Source organism: Simochromis diagramma, unplaced genomic scaffold (genome assembly GCF_900408965.1).
Source record: "Simochromis diagramma unplaced genomic scaffold, fSimDia1.1 OVJJ01000618.1, whole genome shotgun sequence".
Taxonomy (NCBI): Eukaryota; Metazoa; Chordata; class Actinopteri; order Cichliformes; family Cichlidae; genus Simochromis; species Simochromis diagramma.
In genome coordinates this window covers 1,726,891-1,744,719 of record NW_024387423.1, presented here as the reverse complement: position 1 = coordinate 1,744,719, position 17,829 = coordinate 1,726,891, and the positions used below count along the sequence as shown (strand labels likewise).

General features: G+C 41.4%; 1 protein-coding gene across 4 annotated transcripts in view; it reads left to right on the top strand.

Annotated features, from left to right (window-relative positions):
• Positions 1-17,829, top strand: part of LOC120722020 (vacuolar protein sorting-associated protein 13B-like) — a 296,860-nt gene that overhangs the window by 210,370 nt on the left and 68,661 nt on the right. For all 4 annotated transcript variants that reach the window (XM_040012723.1, XM_040012725.1, XM_040012724.1 and 1 more), the window contains 4 exons: positions 1,027-1,368; positions 2,014-2,434; positions 2,658-2,795; positions 8,952-9,347. In XM_040012723.1, the coding sequence (XP_039868657.1) occupies positions 1,027-1,368; positions 2,014-2,434; positions 2,658-2,795; positions 8,952-9,347 (1,297 nt within the window). The remainder of the gene's footprint in view (positions 1-1,026; positions 1,369-2,013; positions 2,435-2,657; positions 2,796-8,951; positions 9,348-17,829) is intronic.

The window sequence follows — 17,829 nt, the reverse complement described above, 5'->3', positions numbered from 1 at the left end:
TCCGTTAGCTGGAGCCAAGCATAAAATCTCAGCTGCTTCATACACAATACCACAGTAACTACACAAAACATTTTGATTTTCTGGGGTGAGGCTCTTTTTTTGTAGACATTTCCAATATTGTAAGAAGTGCAAAATGATTTTTAGACCACAGTAAAAAGTCCCCGAGCATGCCTTTAATGTTTCTGTGGCTGTACGATGCTTCCCTTCTTTGGTCAATTTGTCCATGGATTCAATCAAATGAGTTATTTGATTTGTGTTCTCTCATAAAGCCAGGACCGACACAAGAAACTGATTTACAGATTAAAAAAAACAAAACAGCAAATGTTCTCCAGTTTCATTTGCTTCCTTTATCTCCATGGTGATGCTAACACACCAGCTTGCTTTGGTTTGAGATAAGGTCATGTCTTTTATTGCAAACAGACTTCTCTTTTTTAAACCATAATTTTTTATCATAAAGTGGTAATTATTATTGTGTATTTACACTCTTTACTTTATAATTTCATGGCTTGCACAGGTTAGTAGCCATACTGCTTACGTTAGCTGCTGATAGCTGTTATCAATTTACAAAAAGCAAACATGATAAAGCTAAGTTACATTACCTAGACTTTTATGGTTTTCTTTCTTTGCATGTCAGTGAACAACAGGTCCGCCCTTACAAGGGTGGAGGTACTAGTACATCCATTAATCCATCCATCCTCCTCTGCTTATCCAGTTCAGTTGGTTTGCATTCATTCTAGTGATGGATTTTACACTTTTGAAAAATAGCATTTTGGTCTTTTTCAACAGTTTTTTAGGAAGTGTATCAGTGATGGTGCACTGCTGTTTTACTAATCTTTTAATCGCCTTAATTTTCTGCAAACCTTGTTGTGCTCTGGTCAGAAACACAAAACACAAAAGCTTTTTTTCCTTTCTTTTTCCCTCCTATTCTCGTCCTGCTAATGCTAATAACCTTTGCACTTTTTTTTTTTGCCAAGAACATATGCATCTGTGTCAACATGGCTTTCCCTTCAATGTTTTTATATACAGCTGCGTCGGCATGAGCAGACGCGAGGTGGTCGAGACCCCGTAGCGGGCGCTGACTCTTCATCGCGGCACAGTGGGACTGGACAGGACAGCGGCTTCGGCAGCGACAGCGCTCGCATCCGTATTGTGCAAATAGAGCAACAAAGCGGGGCCAGTCACCACTGCATTGCCAGACCCTCCCACAAGTCCACCATTACCAAGAACCTAAGCTTTATCCCCTTTGACATCTTTCTCACCGCTAGTAGGCTGTCTGTGATGACCTATGCTTGCTCCAGCCCTCCAAAGGCAATTCCCTCTCTGTCGGATACTCCTGGCACACCGGAAAAGATGCAGCCTGCGGATAAGGTAAATAATAAAAGCTTGTCACATGGAAGCTCTTGCACGCATCAGTTTCTGGATCTCTTTGTTATCCACGTGTCTAGAATTATAATAGAAAACATGTACAATAGAATGCAGTATTATTATGTTATTATAAGAGTTATAATGTTTGAGTTTTACAGCAGGTTGATTTTGTACAGTTGTCTAATTGAAAATAGAATTTGTAATTATTTTGTGTGTCTGATAAAAGTAGTTTCATACAGTCTAAATTATAACAATTCAATTTAATATACTCAATTTAATATAGTGCAACATGGACCATCAGTGCTCATCTATCCACATAATAACATTAATATACTGTGTGTGTATTTATGCTGATAAATCATTCCCACAGTCTAAGCAGATGTGGAACTCAAAGACATCTGGGCACCAGTTCAACATAAGCCCACTCGAGATAAAAAAGCAAACAAATAACCGTGTTGTGCATTTGGAGCTGATAAATTAAACTTGCTCACATCTACACAAAGTGCACATTATGTTTTTTGGTTCAAGTTTTTATAAGCAGCACCAAACAGCCCAATTTGATATGTATAAGGTCAACAGACCCAAAGTAAGATCCTCAAATTCCAGTGATTTCATAGAGATAGATAGATTCCTTTTTATCTGATTCAGGTTGGAAAGAGTGCCCTCAACCAGCCTGAGACCAGCCTCCAGTCTGAGTCACATTCAGCCTCGGCATCCCCAACTCCAGATCTGCCTCCAGCTACCCAGAGTTCACTTGCTGGCTTGACTGCTGAGGACATCCTCAACAGCAACACCTCCCAGCCGGCCTCTCCACTGCTGAGAGGCAGCCTGCTCTCCCTGGATGGCCTGCCTACTCCGACACGCTCCTCAGCCCGTCAAGCACTTGGTGTAACCATAGTTAGGCAGCCTGGGAGAAGAGGGGCTGGCGACCAGGTGTTGGAACCCCTCTTGTACCTACAGGTGATGCAACCTTCTGCCCTTCTCAGCTGTCACCACCGCAAACAGAGGATGGAGCTGTCTGTGTTTGATGTGTCCTTGAGAGGAGTAGCTGCTGACTACAAGTGTCTAGGTGAGAGAGATAAGTAAATATGTTCCTGGGGGTGGCTGGGGATACTTTTAAAGGGTAAATGGATTTGAATTTTGTTATTAAACTGTAGATCCTGGACAAATTGACTTCCATCTCCCCCCATGAGTCATATTCACTCAAACTAATAAATGTGAAACTTCCTGATGTTGACATGTATGACCTTTTATTTTTCTATTCATGTTTTTATGTGCCTCGTTTTGTTCAGACCCGGGAAAGACTCTACCAGAATCTCTGGACTACAATGTGTTTTGGCTGCAGACAGTAGCAGGAGAGGTGGACAGTAAAACGGGGATTCCTCCCCCTCTGCTCTGCCTCCAGATTAAAGATTTCTTAAATGGACCAGGTGGGAATCGTGCACACACGCACACACTTTTGTATACTCATGCAAAAAAGGCGGGTGGGATTTAACAAAAGGGGGCAGTTTTTTGGGGTTTTTTTTACACTGGTCCCGGTAGGTTTGGATGACTTCTTTCCCTCAATATATGCAATCATCATTCTGTATTTACTTGGATTTAAATTTGTTTGATGATCCCAAACATTTAAGTGGGACAAATATACAAAATTCAGGGGCTAAATACTATGTCACAGCGCTGTATTTTAGTTAAAACAACAACATGCTTCATTTTTAGCACTGACTTGCACAACATCCTCTGGTGTATAATACCATCCAAAAATCCAGTTTCAGCTCTGGGTTCATTTTAGTCACTTTACCTTTATCCATAAGTTCTTGTTTTTCTTTCTGTGTTTAGTCTTATAACAGCAGTTCAAACAGCAATTTCACAGCCAGTTTTCTATATACTGCACACGAGTAAACACACATGTGAGCACATGATGAGAAAATAACCTTATGGATGTTTGCTTCAGAAAGCCACTGATATCGCAGGTGTCCGTTTCTTTGAACAGTACAATACAATCCCCTGTGGGTTTAAGCGTGTAGTCTCATGCTTCTTTGAATTTGCCTGTCACTGTGTTTGGTTCTCTATTTTTAGGTTGATATGATATCCATATGAGTAGCTTTAAGCTAAGGTTTTTGACCTAAGGGTGTGGTTGACATTCTACACAAATACAAGAGCAATAAATAAAAGTGTGAGTGGGCCTTTGAGTCTCAGTGTGCACAACCTTTTTATCCCTGTGAGCGTGTGTAGGCGCAGAACATCATCCAGAGTTCAGCTCCCTGAACCCAGGCCAGATGTTGCAGATGCATACTCACTGACACCTAACTACAGACATACTTTGACATATAGCCTGTCTTTCTTCCACATGCATACAATCATGAACATATACTGTGTGTGTATACAGGGAGCAGAGGATGGACTGGAGGTGTTATTGATAATAGTTTAGCAAAGCATATCACTCCCTTGCTCCCACACACTTTACTTCCTGCTGTCAGCTGAAAGCCCTTAGCTGCTCTGTCCACCTGGAGGCCCACAACACAATACAATGCAGCTCTGTGTACACCCCAACAATCACACAGTACAAGCAAACACAACCAGATCCATCAGTGACGCCACTAACCAATGAGTGAGACCTTTGCACGAGTCCAGATTGCATAACTGTTTTAACAGCTCTTAAGGTATATGGTAATAAATGATACTTCACAGTATGTACATTAAGGAGTGGAAAGAGAGTGTCCTGCCACATTGGTATGCTTTAATCTGCCTGTGGAAAAGGGTAAGAAAGAGGAGCAGTTATCGCTCAGGTGCATGGTGGATTAAATAGATTCATTTTATTTGTTTATTAGGTTATTAAAAAGTGTATATGGCTCAGTGTTGATTTATTTATAGAAGCCCTGTCCTTTTCACTGAACAGAGTTATATCTCTAATGATAATTATACTGTAGTTATATCTGATGCCTGAGTGCAGCTGAAGTAGAGATGCCAATAATGTGAAATTACAGTCAGGTGTTTCCCTTGAACTAATAAAGAGATGAGCTATCTCTCTCTCTCAGTAGGATTATCTGCATCACAATCACTCACATTCATTCTCTTTACACACAAACACACACACACACACACACAAAACCATACCACATGACTCAGACAGGATCCAGGCTCAGTGTGAGGTTGCTCCGGGTCAGGCTCTGCTGGAAATTTCGAGAATTGACCACACATGCTACTGGTTCTTCCTCACCCCTTCAACCACATAGTCACACACTCCGACACATGCATCCATACACGCACTTTCAGCTTTGTGTTGTTTAGTTGGATAACTCTCTGGGGAAGATAATTATCGTCTTCAAGGTCGGGGGAGAAAAGGAAGAAGTTACACAGAGCAGAAGAATCCCAATACCGGAGGTTGTTTTTGTAGAAGACCCTTATTCACAAAATATTTGGATGGGACGCTGACAAATTATTTTCTAATTCATAAATGAATCACTAAGTAGTTCAAGAAATGCCTTGACTAGGATTGACTGGCTGAAAACTGGATTATGAAGAACAAACGCATTTAGCATTTTATTCATTTGTCCTTCTGTTGTTTTTACACGTGATTTATTTGTGTGTAAGTCTCTGTAACTATGTGGGTGCTGCTATGTGTATCATGTTTGGCGGCCCCTACTTTAATTTGACAGTTCTTCACATTTAATTTATCTCAGCCCAGCACAGACGGAGAGAAGACAGCCGTGAGGCCACATCTTGCTGTGTGTTTACAGCAATATGCTCGCAATTTCAGCAGCATTTATTCAGCAAGACCAATCAAAGCGGCCCTCCCAAGGATGCTGAGTGGGAAACACTTGTAACATGTGTACTGTAAACTGGATGGTGTTTCAGCATTGACCCCCACTCAGCAGCTGCTCATCAAATACATGCGCGCGCTCACATAAACATAACTAATGCCGATGCTTACAGAACGTCAGCCTTTTCAGAACTACTTGAGTTCAAGGCTTGACCAGCGGAGACATAGACGATAAAGTCCTGAGTGGATCAGGGGGTTTTTTCAACGTGAGCAGCAACCAGTGAGCACACAAATACGCATACTTTCCCTCCCTGCTCATTTTTTGTTAGTCATGTCCAGAATCGTAACTGCTACCACTCGAAGTCGAGATCCGCCTTTCCTCTGTAAAGAAGGAGCAGGTGATAGATTAGCTTGAACAAATTGGAAACACTGCTCTCTGTCCCTGGTTTCTGTCAAACCAGAGTTCGTAGAAATGTTGTCATTTACTGTATACAAGGGTGTGCCCCTCCGAACCATCCAGACCCTCTCTGATTCAAGTCATCTGAGTGACTTTTTTGTAATGTTGGGAAGCAACAGGTACCCCCCAAAATATTGTTTGCACTTCCGAACCCAGAAAGAAACACTTCACATACAGGTCCCGCGTAATTTGACACATTGCCACCTGTGTCGGACACAGGCTTTCCACTGTCAAGTGTCAAGCATGAAAGTCAGCTAGAGAATTCAGAGGGGAGGGGGTGGGAATGAAAACAATGTTTCTGGTGGTTACGCATAATCACATATACCAACGCCAGGTTCAAAGTGGGGACAGCATCACACGTGACCTCGCCAAAAAGCCACAGTAACCTGGGTAGTAAAACGTATTTGATCTCCCACACTACTTTGCAGAGGGGTGTGTGTGTTTGTGCCTGTGTGTATACCTCTGTTAGACCTTGATCTTCCACTTTCTCCAGTGCTAATAGAGGCTGACACCTGAGAAGGGCCAGTCTGTGAGTCCCTGCAGCCTGTTCACATTAAGGCCTGTTATTTAAAAGTATGCGAGCACCACCTTTCAGCCTTCAGGCTGGACGTTTGCTCTTTGCACAAGCCTTCTACTGACAGTCGCCAGTTTAAAATATTTGTTACATTCAGGGCAAACATCAGTGTTTTCAGCTAAATCATTCGTATATGTGAATCTCATTGCTGTTAATGTACTTTTTTTTCACCACATTTCTTTAAATATTTATATTTCTTGCCTTAAAAAAAAAAATCCCAGTCACCCATGGCCCCTGCTGGCACGCTGCTGGCAGTTTAAAATAAGAGTGACATTTATGTTTTTCCTTCACTTTACAGTATATATGGTTGAGGGAAGGCTTTATCGGATGTCACATCTTAATCCATGAATACAGAATTTACACTTCAGTCTGTAAAACCTAAAAGCCTTTCTTTCCCTCTTGAGGTTAAAGTTTCCTCTTTTTATGTCATCTTTGCCTAGTGAAATCACATGTTCCTACATCTGTCTCTGTTTCTCACAGATGATCAGCTCTAGAAAAGAAAAAAAAACACGTTTTGTTCGATATGTGGAAATTTGATAAACTTCTGCAAAAAAACACTGGAGGCTGTACAGATGCTGTGGCTGTCTCTTCACAGTACTAAACCCCGATAGACAGCAGTGGCCTGTAATCATTTCACACTATAAAAAGGAGGAAACTTACTCTTTTTCCCACCATTCCTTAAGGAATACTTAAATATAGAAATGGACATTTAATATTTAACAATAAATATTCATACTTTATGACATCCTGGTTACGAGCAGGGGGGAATTTATTCACTCTTCTTTCAAATCTAACTCTTCTTTAAAAGTATATACAGTTAATGCACAGTTTAGTGGAATATTTTATTGATCATCGTTATTTAAAAGGTTAGTACCTTATTTCAGACATGGGCCTTACATGCAAGAGGATAACTATAACCATGAGTTCCAGTCTAAAAAGTCTGGGTTATAGTTAGCCGTATCGACTTGCACTACTCAGTTTGATTTGGTGAGTTTCAGATTAGTGAAAAAAATAGAAATACCTTGCCATCACTTCAGATCTTCCGTTGGTGGGGGGATAGGACCGGTAGGGTGTAGAAAGGAACTTTGGAGTGAGTACAATGATAATGAGTACCAGGTCTCCATGTGCCGGGAGCCAGGCCATGGCACTAGCTCTGGCTGGTTGATCAGGGACATCTTTACTTGATTACAGGGATGGGTTGATTAGGTTGTGGGTGGAGGAAGAGTAAAAGATAGAAATGACTGAGCAAGAGAGAAGAAGCAGAAAGATGGCTTACATGAAACAGACGGGGAGAGAATGGATTGGTGAAGTAACATGGGAAGGGGAACAGAGGAACCTGGATGAACAGCTGCATACAGCTATTTATTTCACCACTGTAAAGTTTCCTGGTGATAAGTCAAGTGGAAATGATAAGCTACATTGCACAGCAAATTCCACCTATCCTTCCTCCAGCTCGTCTCTGCAGTTATCCTTCCATTTGACCATGTGCTTTACTTCCGCTGAATTAAAAGAGAAACTATCCCGAAGGCAGATTCAGTCTGTGTGTGTGTGTTTTGGCCTTTCACTCTTGGCAGTGTTCCCGCTCATGTCATTTAGTGCTCTTACCTGGAGAGGAGGTAGACAGGGGGCCTAAAACCCTTAAGAGGCTGTAAACACTGGGCTCTTGATGAGACCATGAAAAACAGCTGCACTAGTTTTGGTTTGGGTTTTTTTTTTTTTTGGGGGGGGGGGGGGGGTTGCTTCCCTCTCCCATCATCATGAGCAAGTGGAAAAATGGGATAATGGAAGTGGTGTAAAACGGCATTGAGTTAATTCATGTGTCTCTGTATATTCCAGTCAAGTGTTTGAAGGCTGCAGAGCACCAGAGAGTGAGAGAGAGATTGAACAGGAGAGAGTGGTCTCAGATTTACGCGGCTGGCACGAAGAAAACATTCTCTTCTGCTATTCCGCAGTGTCACATTAGGATGTTACAACGAGACAATCAGGAATTTGTGCGTGCATATGTGTCCATCTAAGACGAGGAGAAGAAAGAGATTGAGACTGGACCCAGCTGTCCTTTTAACAGTTTGCATGCAAAGTTGAGTGATTAGAAGAAGAGAGGAGTTTGATTTATGAGACACAGCACCATTTAGTATCCCATGGGTCGGTCAGGTAGCTGAAAATCTGCTCAGTGGGCCATTGATGAAGCCTGCCTTGTCTTAAAGCCCCCAAATGGATTTTATCCAATTTATGATGTTTTTCCAAATTTCAACAGCAGGTTTTAAAGACCAAAGACCACAGCCAACAGTGAATTTATTCAATTTTAGTTCCCATTTTGACATAGTTTAAGAGGCCCTGCTCTACAATTGGACAATTCTAAATTGTTACTATATTATAAATATATATATATATATATATATATATATATATATTTATATATATATATATATAAACACATATAAACACATATACATATATATGTGTATGTGTGTGTGTGTGTCTATATGCAAACAAAACACACAGATTCCCATAGAGATCTAGTTAGTCTGTTTCCATCAGGATGTATTTTTGTTTTTTCTGACTAATAAGTTATGTTTTTATTACCTGCTCAAACACTTTGCTCTCTCTGCTTCCAGCCCAGTTTTCTGTATCACTCAACACTTCATAAATATAAGTCAGGATGTGCACAAGCACATGTCCACAGAGGGCGTTGTTGTTTGTAAAGTTTGCTAACAGCACAGATTGACTAACACTCTTTAATTTTGTTTTGTTTTTTTTGCTTTGTTGTCTGTCATCTGTTTTTTTTCTCTCCACAGCTGAACTGAACATGGAGCTATCACGTCCCTTGAAAATCAGTCCCACTTTGGCAAAGCTGGAGCAGGCCAAAGCTTACCAGAATAAAATCCTACCGAACTATACATGGGACAGCTCAAGTAAACCACCGTCTGCTTCCTCCACCCCTCATTCTTCCCCTGCAAAGACACTTCACAGGGCCTTTCCTCCTCGTGCAGACAAACAGCATCAGGCCTCAGCCCTGGGTAAAGCCAGCAGTGTTGGGGCGCTGGCACTCACCTTTCACAAGGTTTCTCTTCGGACTGCCCAGATTTTAGTGGTTATGGAGACTGACACTCATCCAATGAGGCCCAGCATGACAGTATCAGTGTCGGCCATGGCAGGAAGTCTGAACATGAAGCCAGGGTCTAGGATAGAAGGTGAGTAAACCTGTTTTATTGGGGGGGGGGATTATTACAGGTCAACTTAACAGGAACCAGAGGGACCAGCAGTGAATGTGCATGTAATGTTTTCTCTAATATCCAAGCAAGGTATCTTATGATGGGAAGCGCATTTCAACATGACCATGAAAGCTTCACTAAGTTGTCTAAGACGGACTAATGACTTCTAGGATTTTGAAAAATCTTTCAAAGTGATTTTTTGTTTTGAACCACACACACCTCTCTCTGAACTGATCCCACAAACTGTTGAAGGGAGGTGACTAAACAGGAAACAATGAGGGAACTTGTGCTCTTCCTTGAATATGAATGGGGAATACATTGTTAGCTGTTAGACAGCTTAGAGTAGAACGAAGCATCTTCCTCACGCTGCTTCTTTGGGGGAGGAAGGAACAATAAACAATCCATCGAGTGCTCAGGGCACGGATCTCCATGAGTGCTGCCTGCTGTGCTTCTGGCAGCAACCACAGTTCATATATTGTGTGTCATTTGTTTCCCTCCAGAGGAAGGGATGATGGCTTGATGCAGCAGCAGGGGTGGTGACAATGCCAGTGAAAGATGTTTAACTGTAATACTCTTGTGTCTGTGGCCAGTAGGACACTTGCTCCTCAGGGGACTGGACACTACTTTCCAGCCCCCTGAAGCCTACATTGTTGAAGTCTACATTGCACTCTGTCGTTGTGAAGACCGGGAAGGCCGGCAGTGGTTCTTACGGTTTGACTTTGTGGGGAAGGCAAAGGTCAAAAGCATCACCGTGCTTCTTCCTCAAGTCACTACCCTGCACAGTGGTTACTGCCTCTCCTAAACAACTCCTTAGCACGTGAAAGCTCATATGGGGAATCCATATTGACTTGCTTGTCAAGCAGGCTGGAGAGATTGAACTACAGTGATTTCTCTCCTACTATGGCCAGGCCTATGATACAGCCATAGTCCTACATTGAAACCCAGAAACCTAGAGAATAAGCTCAATAACAACACATATCTTCTCCCAAGTTGTAGTCATTCAGTGGGAGGCTTATGTCCTGAAACAATTCAACCTAATAAGCTGAGATCAGGGTGACCATATTAGTACATGGAGGCTTTCAAACATGCCATGTTACTTGGGAAGGATGGCTCCTTGATATGAATGTGAATTGATGGTTTAAGTGGTGATGATGTGAAGGTGATAGATCACTGGGCAGAGGGAGAATAGAATCCTCCTCATCCTCGTCGCTATTGTCTCTGAGGGGATCAATCAACAAGCTCAACTTCTTCTCTGCGTTCCTCTCTGGAGTCGAGGAGCTGTTTGGAAAGACAAAGAAATTTGGCCTCTGCGTCTTCGAACATGTCCACCCAGCTAGTGTCAGCTGAGTTTGGTTTGTCACTGGGCTTTGCCACAGTACTGGAAAAGCAGCAATTTGCTTTTGAGGCTACCGACACTTGCAAACAGTGCTACAGGGTTCTTCCTATCATTACATGGTAATGCTCACAAGAGATGGAATCTGTTAGCGATGGTGCATATTTGACACCCATACAGGCGATGTAGAGGTGACGGGAACTTTTACCTAAGATGGTCAACCCGCGCGAAGTCCCTAACCTTAGCGAGAGTGGCTTTTCCCTGAGAGGATCTACCAGTAGTCAGAAGCACTAATGCTCAACTTTGACAGCTAGCGAAACAGCTACACAAACATAAGCTCACCGGATGTACTACCTGCAACAATTCAAGAAGCAAATTAATTTTTGTAAGGAAAATATAATTACAGCATAAAAAAAAACAAATCCTGAAGCCAAAAAACCCACAATTAGGGACTAGATTGACAGTAGCGCCTGTGAACAGTTAAATTAATAATCCTTGTCCAAGACTGCTGAGGAGCTCTAGTGATCTTACAGGAAGAAAACAAGAATGTCTGGTTTGGGGCCAGAGGCTATTAGAAAGGGAGTTGGCGAATCCTGTGTCCTTGAAGTGATTGGTCTGTTTCAGACAGACTTGATGGTAATGGAGCTTCTGTGATTGATGACACTATAAGGTGCTTCTCTTAGTGGGATAGCGATTGATGTTTGAAGGAAAGCTAATGGGTAACAGTTTAATGGTATTGCCTAAGAACAGTTTACATTGTGAACATGGAAGTTAAGTAGGAAAACAGAACCGTGAGTCATTATTTTGCAGATTGCTAAAAATGGGCTTGGACCTTAAATGACTCATTGTTACATGTTCTTTTTGTGAAAACTGAAAAACATCAAACTCGTGATGTGATCCATTTCATTCTGCTATATTTCAAGATATGGCTACTTGCTTCAAGGAAATTCTTGAAACAGGTGGAGCTATGTTGGAAACATCTGTCATGACTTCACCCTGTTTGGCAGAAGTAACCAAAATTTAAGACTCTGTAATACTCTGTACTAAATGTACATGCTTTTCTGTGGCGTGTCATTTGTCTAGTACCCGAACTCAGCATTTGGGCCAAGAGAGCAATGAATCCAGGCACCTTGAAAATAGAGTACTGTTGCAAAGTGCTCCAGATATCCTATACAAAATGTAGTATAGAACAGATTGTTCATTCATGTGCTCACCTCGATTACATTTTTTATTCCTCCAAATTAAAAAATATGCCTGAAATGCAATATGTTTACTCTGCAATATGTTTAATTCAACAGCAAAAGCCTAAACCATTGTTTTGGTGAGTGTGTGCCTCTTTATGAGTTGTAGCTTCTGTATATCTATTGATCACTATGTCACTGCATACCAATAGTGAAAGTATTTTCTTTCCATGCTTGTTGTATGATGTCTTTGCCTGTTTGGAAGGTTTTACATTCTGTCATTTACTCCCAGTGATGAACACTGGGAATCAGATCGCCCTGTTGCTTCTATTATTATTTGGAATATTGTTGTTTTTTACATGTGCTAGCAAAGTCCTCATCTGCCAACAACAGGGTTTGACAGTAAACTGTGAAGTGAGATGTTTGTGTTAGTCTTGGGTCTAAAGTTGTAGGACTGGGTGTATTTGATTACGTGGGTATGTGTGCATTTGGACATGAGAGAGACAGTTTTTTTCACGCAGTTATGTATGAATGTGTTTGAGGGCAAGATGTTTGTTTTTGTGCTAGAACCAAACCCTGCCTTCATCAACACTGACTATTATCCAGGAGGCTTCACAGTGTTTCCATTATGACAATCAGAACCGCTAATGCTAATGTAAATTAAAGAGCTTCCAATTTCTTTGTGCAGCTGGGTGTGAGCCGGCGCACTATAACAGATGATGAGGGATTTTTAGTTTGTTTTTCACTTTTGCTGTTTCTTGGCACGTCTTCTAAATTGGACAGTAGATGGAAACAGAAGGATAAAATAGGTGGTGGTGGGGAGGGATTAGGGGGGAGGAGATGGCATGCGACGTGCTGGAGATGAAGAGGAAGACTTTCTCATTATCATTCAGGTAGATGTTTTTTTACCTCTGTGCCCTGAGCGTGTCCTCTGTTTACTGGGGCTGCAGAAGAACGAGGACAAGCTGAAACAAGGCTCCCTAAGTGCCTGCATCTGTTTTACAGATGTTGTTATATAGGGTTACTTCAGATAAAATGATTGTCAAAAATGTTAATTAAAACCTCAAACAATTTGCACTTTGTTTACTCGAATCTGCATAACTGCACGGTGACACAATACTCAGCAGTGCTGCCCTGAACTGATTTTCACCAGCTTTCAGCTTTCATCCATCTTTGATGTGTTGACTTTGATAAACACAGTTGAAACTGTGTGTGCAAGGCAGTGGGAAAAAAAGCAGTTTAGAGACAATAGCGCTAGTATGAAAGCTAATCCCGTCCCACTCACTGTGCTTTTGAATGACTCTACTATTTATAGTTATTACTCTTTCTTTTGCACTCAGTAATACGTTTCAAGAGATCCGTTCATAATAGTTCTTTGATTTGTTTACTGTAAACACAGGAAGTACAGATTGATTTGCCGTGAACTGACTTTTCATGGGTATTGTTTTCTCCACAATTACCAGCACACTGAAAGCAAGCCATTAGAGCCTGACTTGATGCAAATAAAAAATATGGGGATCAGGACCACTGGTGTTTATTGACATCCACTGGGTTATTCATCCTCAGTTTGGCTCTAAACGTCTTGAAATACTGGTTGTTGTTACGCCTCGAAAAACATAACCTCATGCGCGTCTGTTCCGAACAAGACATTATAACAACTGCCATAAAACTAATGCTGTCATCATGTATGGCAGACGTTTTACTCAACTCCTCTTACATCATATCTGAGTGCTTTGTGAAATACCTGAGACATCTTAGATCCTCTGTACAGATCTCATTAAAGACTGATATTTCATTTCAGCGCCTTTTCTCAGAGCACATGCTGAGCCATGATTTGAGTAAGACTTGGGAAGTTTACGTGGCACTAAATGCTTGTAAAGAGCCTCTTGTTTATATGGGGTAAGACATTAAAGCAAACTGAATAACATGTTTATCTCACCCCGTTGCATGCGGATTTTTCTTTTTGTTTACTTGACAACTTAAGCACACTTATAGATCACAACACACACGGCTTTTTTCCCCATGGGTTTCTTCACATAGCGTTTCCAGATTTGTTGCCACTGAAAGGAGACAAACTGTCTCCAATTACACAGACTGATCACTAGTGACATTAGATGTATCTGCTGACTTTTAGCCTTAGCTGCACTGCCTCCATCACTCACCACTCTGGCCTACTCTGTGCCTTGGAAAGCGAATACCTTGGAATTTTCCAAAGATAAAGGTTGGGATTCCCATTCTGTAAGGTTGAGCCTTTGAGCTGCCACAATAAGTCAGCAGGAATGACCCCCCTGGGAGTAGCTGAACATGAGAGATGTAAGACAGGAGAATGTAGTGCGACTGCTTCTACAGTATGTATTACTACTGTTGCTGCTGTTGTTGCTGTGCTGGTCCTCAGTGGCAGGCTAAGACTGATGGAGCAAATCCTGAGCAGACCTCACGTTGAGGACTGTGTGTGTAAGGAGAAACGGGAGAGGGAGGAAGTGGGAGGGAGAAGTTGCGAAAGAAGAGAAGCAAGGGGTGTTGAGGATAAAGTAATAGAGGGAGAATAAAGTTAAAGCAGATTAATTAAATCAGGAACAAGGGAGTTGAGAAAAGAGCTTGTTGGAAATGGATTGTGACTGGGAAAAGGAGAAATACTCACTGAGAAGATAGGTGGCACATAAGGCCATAAGAGAGAGGCATAAGGCACATGTAGACAATATATAAGAGAGGACAGGGAGGCCACACTGTGTCCAGTGCAAGATCTCCCCAATATTTGTCATTGCGCTCACCTTATCCTACCCTGTCTTCATCATCCATGCAACATCTGGGGCTCTGTACCTGGTCTTGGCAACCCCCTCTCTGCCAGGGGACAAGATGGAGAGAGAGGGGATTAGGTTGACAGTGAGGTGTGTTACCAGATCCTGTGTTAATGAAAAGCAAGTGGAAGCCCCGCATTCCTCCCTCCATCCACGAATCACCACTCCCCAAGGTAGGGGGGCATTTGTAGTTCAATGAAAGAAAGAAAGGAGGTGTGCAAAAGAGAGAGAACAGATGTCTTGGGGTCCATGAAACAAGACCCTCCCTAATCTCTCAGCTCTCTGACTGCTCATAGAGTGCCCCTGATTTCCTAAGAATGCACACACCCACACGTCCATAGACCCTGTTCCTATAGCGTGCTTTATTTTTGCGCATACAGGCTAAGTTTTGCTCTCAATCCCTTTCTTGTGTGGACCTCCAGCTTCTTCTTCCCTGCGTTTTACTCCAGCACACTTGCAAATGAAAAATTCTTATTGTGAAACAAAGCGAAAGCTACCCATTGTTTATTTATGTCCTGTCTTTATCTTTCAGTTCAAGTTTTATTTTGTTTCTTTGGCCAATCTTTGAATTATGATCATGTCAGTTTGTTTACTCTGCTGAAAGAAAGCCACTCTCTTCCATCTATCACATTATTTCTGCTTCAGTGGTCAGGAAAGAGCAGCTGAGTTAAGCCAAGCCAAGAAAAGATTTATATTTATCTGCTGTGATTTGGCACGCTCGCTATACTAATAAATTATTTTCAGCACATTAATAACAGAAATACTATGTCACAGAGAAGACGTGAGGAAGAGGGGTCCGGTCTGTTCAGGTATTTACCTCACATTTCTGCTTGATGCTGATCTTACATTGTTATTGACATTAAATGTAAAAGGTCGATATTTACGTGATATGAGTTTAATAAGACTCAGTCATCATTAAAACCATGATTTCTGAGTCCACCGGCTTATCATCTAATGTGCCTGCTTTTGTACACACTTGTTGATACTTGCACTTTTCTACAGGTAAAAGTATTTTACAACCATCAAAACTTTGAAATCTTCCAACAGGGACTGTACAAAATGTTTGGTTCAAAGCAAGCTCCTCTAGCTTTCTAGAGAGAAAAAGTACTTTCCTAATAAATCCTAGTAAGAAAGTACCGTTACTCTCTTAAAAAGCTCTTTTGTAGTACTTTCTAGGAGTGTTTTTTTAATGTATACTCTGTCAAAACAGTGCCCAGCTGTTAGTACATTTTACATTTTTCGATTATAGAGAAAGATAGACTAAGTGACTGTAAGAGAAAGCAAGTGCACATCTTCATGAATAAGGTAAATTACTATTCATACAGTTGTTGCTTTATATCTTTTATTACTCGCCATTAGTTTGCCACACAACTCTTTTTTTTAATTGTTCTACTTTTGTTCATATCCAACCAACACACACACACACACACACACACACACACACACACACACACACAAACACACACACATATACCATTGGAGTAGCCAAAGAAAAAGAGGCATTTCTTATTGAGTTACATTTGAAAGCATCCATACGGAGCCCGAAGCTGTTTGAAAAAGATTTCTCAAAGTCAGCTTAAAACCTGATAATTTGTCAGAACCCAGCCTTAGGCTGGCTAAAAGAATATCATGTAATAAAAATTCCACTTTTAGGGGAAAAAAACATTCTGTGTAGCACATAGACTTCTTATGAGAGCGTTCTTATGAGAAATTACATTTAGTGTTGGAATAAATGCATATCTTGCATACACGATCTGCTTACGCCTTGCAGCGCTCATTGAACCCATATTTACTCTATTTGTAATGGCTTGGCTGACGTGCAGCTTTTTGCACTGAGCTATTTTGGCCGATAGCGTCCCCTGCTACAAAACCAGTTTCCTCTAGTGTCCTATAGTGGTCTTGTGGTGAGTGAGTAGTGTATTTCTGTGGTGAGTGACAGTATATTACTCCTATTACTCTTACCATCCCAGAAGGTCTTCAGGGGCCTCTCCTGGTTATGTAATGACTCCTTTAGGTTTCTTCTAATTGATACCAGCACGTCGCTGAGTATAAATCAGCCAGGCAGTGGTCAGATAACGGCTGCCAGGGAGAAACCAACATGGTAAATCAGTCTCCGATCCTATCTAATCTATCTAATGTTTGCCAGAGATGTATTTCACTTCAGGAAGATTTCTACCCAACCTTTTCCCCACCACCCACTTGGTTCCTCAAGTGTCATAGGTTGTGCATTTGCCTGCAGTAGATATATGTGTGTGTGTGTGTGTGTGTGTGTGTGTGTGTGTGTGTGTGTGTGTGTGTGTGTGTGTGTGTGTGTGTGTGTGTGTGTGTGTGTGTGTGTGTGTGTACTAGCATTAGGTACAGAAATCCAAATTAATTCTCAATGGGCTTTGTTTATTATCTTGACTCCATTCTAATAATTTAACACAATTACACAGTTATTCATGCACATGCATCCATGGACTATAGCTGTGTATTTGTTCCTCACTTGTTACTGCTGTTTTACAGCTCTGATGTTTCTAGCAGTCACCTAAGGGGATATATAAAGACCAGTGCTATGTTTATAGTTAATTAGGGCTCAATGGTTTATTTATTCAAAATTAATAAATAACCAGATGGCATATTATTTTAGATGTGAAGGAAAAAAGTATTACTCAACTTCTTAATTTGTTTTCCCCTATTTGTAACCACGATGTACTGTATGTGTACATCGGGCAGAGGTGATTCACTGACATCTGTCCACTGGCCTTATTGATCACCTCTCTTACCAGCCCTGTCTTAGATCAAGACAGTCCAAACACCTGCCTGTGCACCTATATTTACTTCCTTATTAATCAAGTTCTTACTTCTCTCTTCTCCTCTTGGTCTTTTTCTTTGCCCAATGTGTCACTGTTTGGTTTTGTCTGTGTTTAATACTCATCATTTATAAATATATTGCATGTATGCTATACAAAGCCCATATTTCAAATCATCTCACCAGTATTGAAAGATGTTACCTCCGTCTTATGGCAGAATTTCACAGTCCGGCTGCGTAATGTCTTTGGGCTGTCTGCTGTCTCTGGAGACAAACCTACATAGTGGTAATATGGTCATAAAGAGCAAAGGCAAGGATGGGAACAGGCTGAAGAAATGTGCTTCTGACTATTATTCAG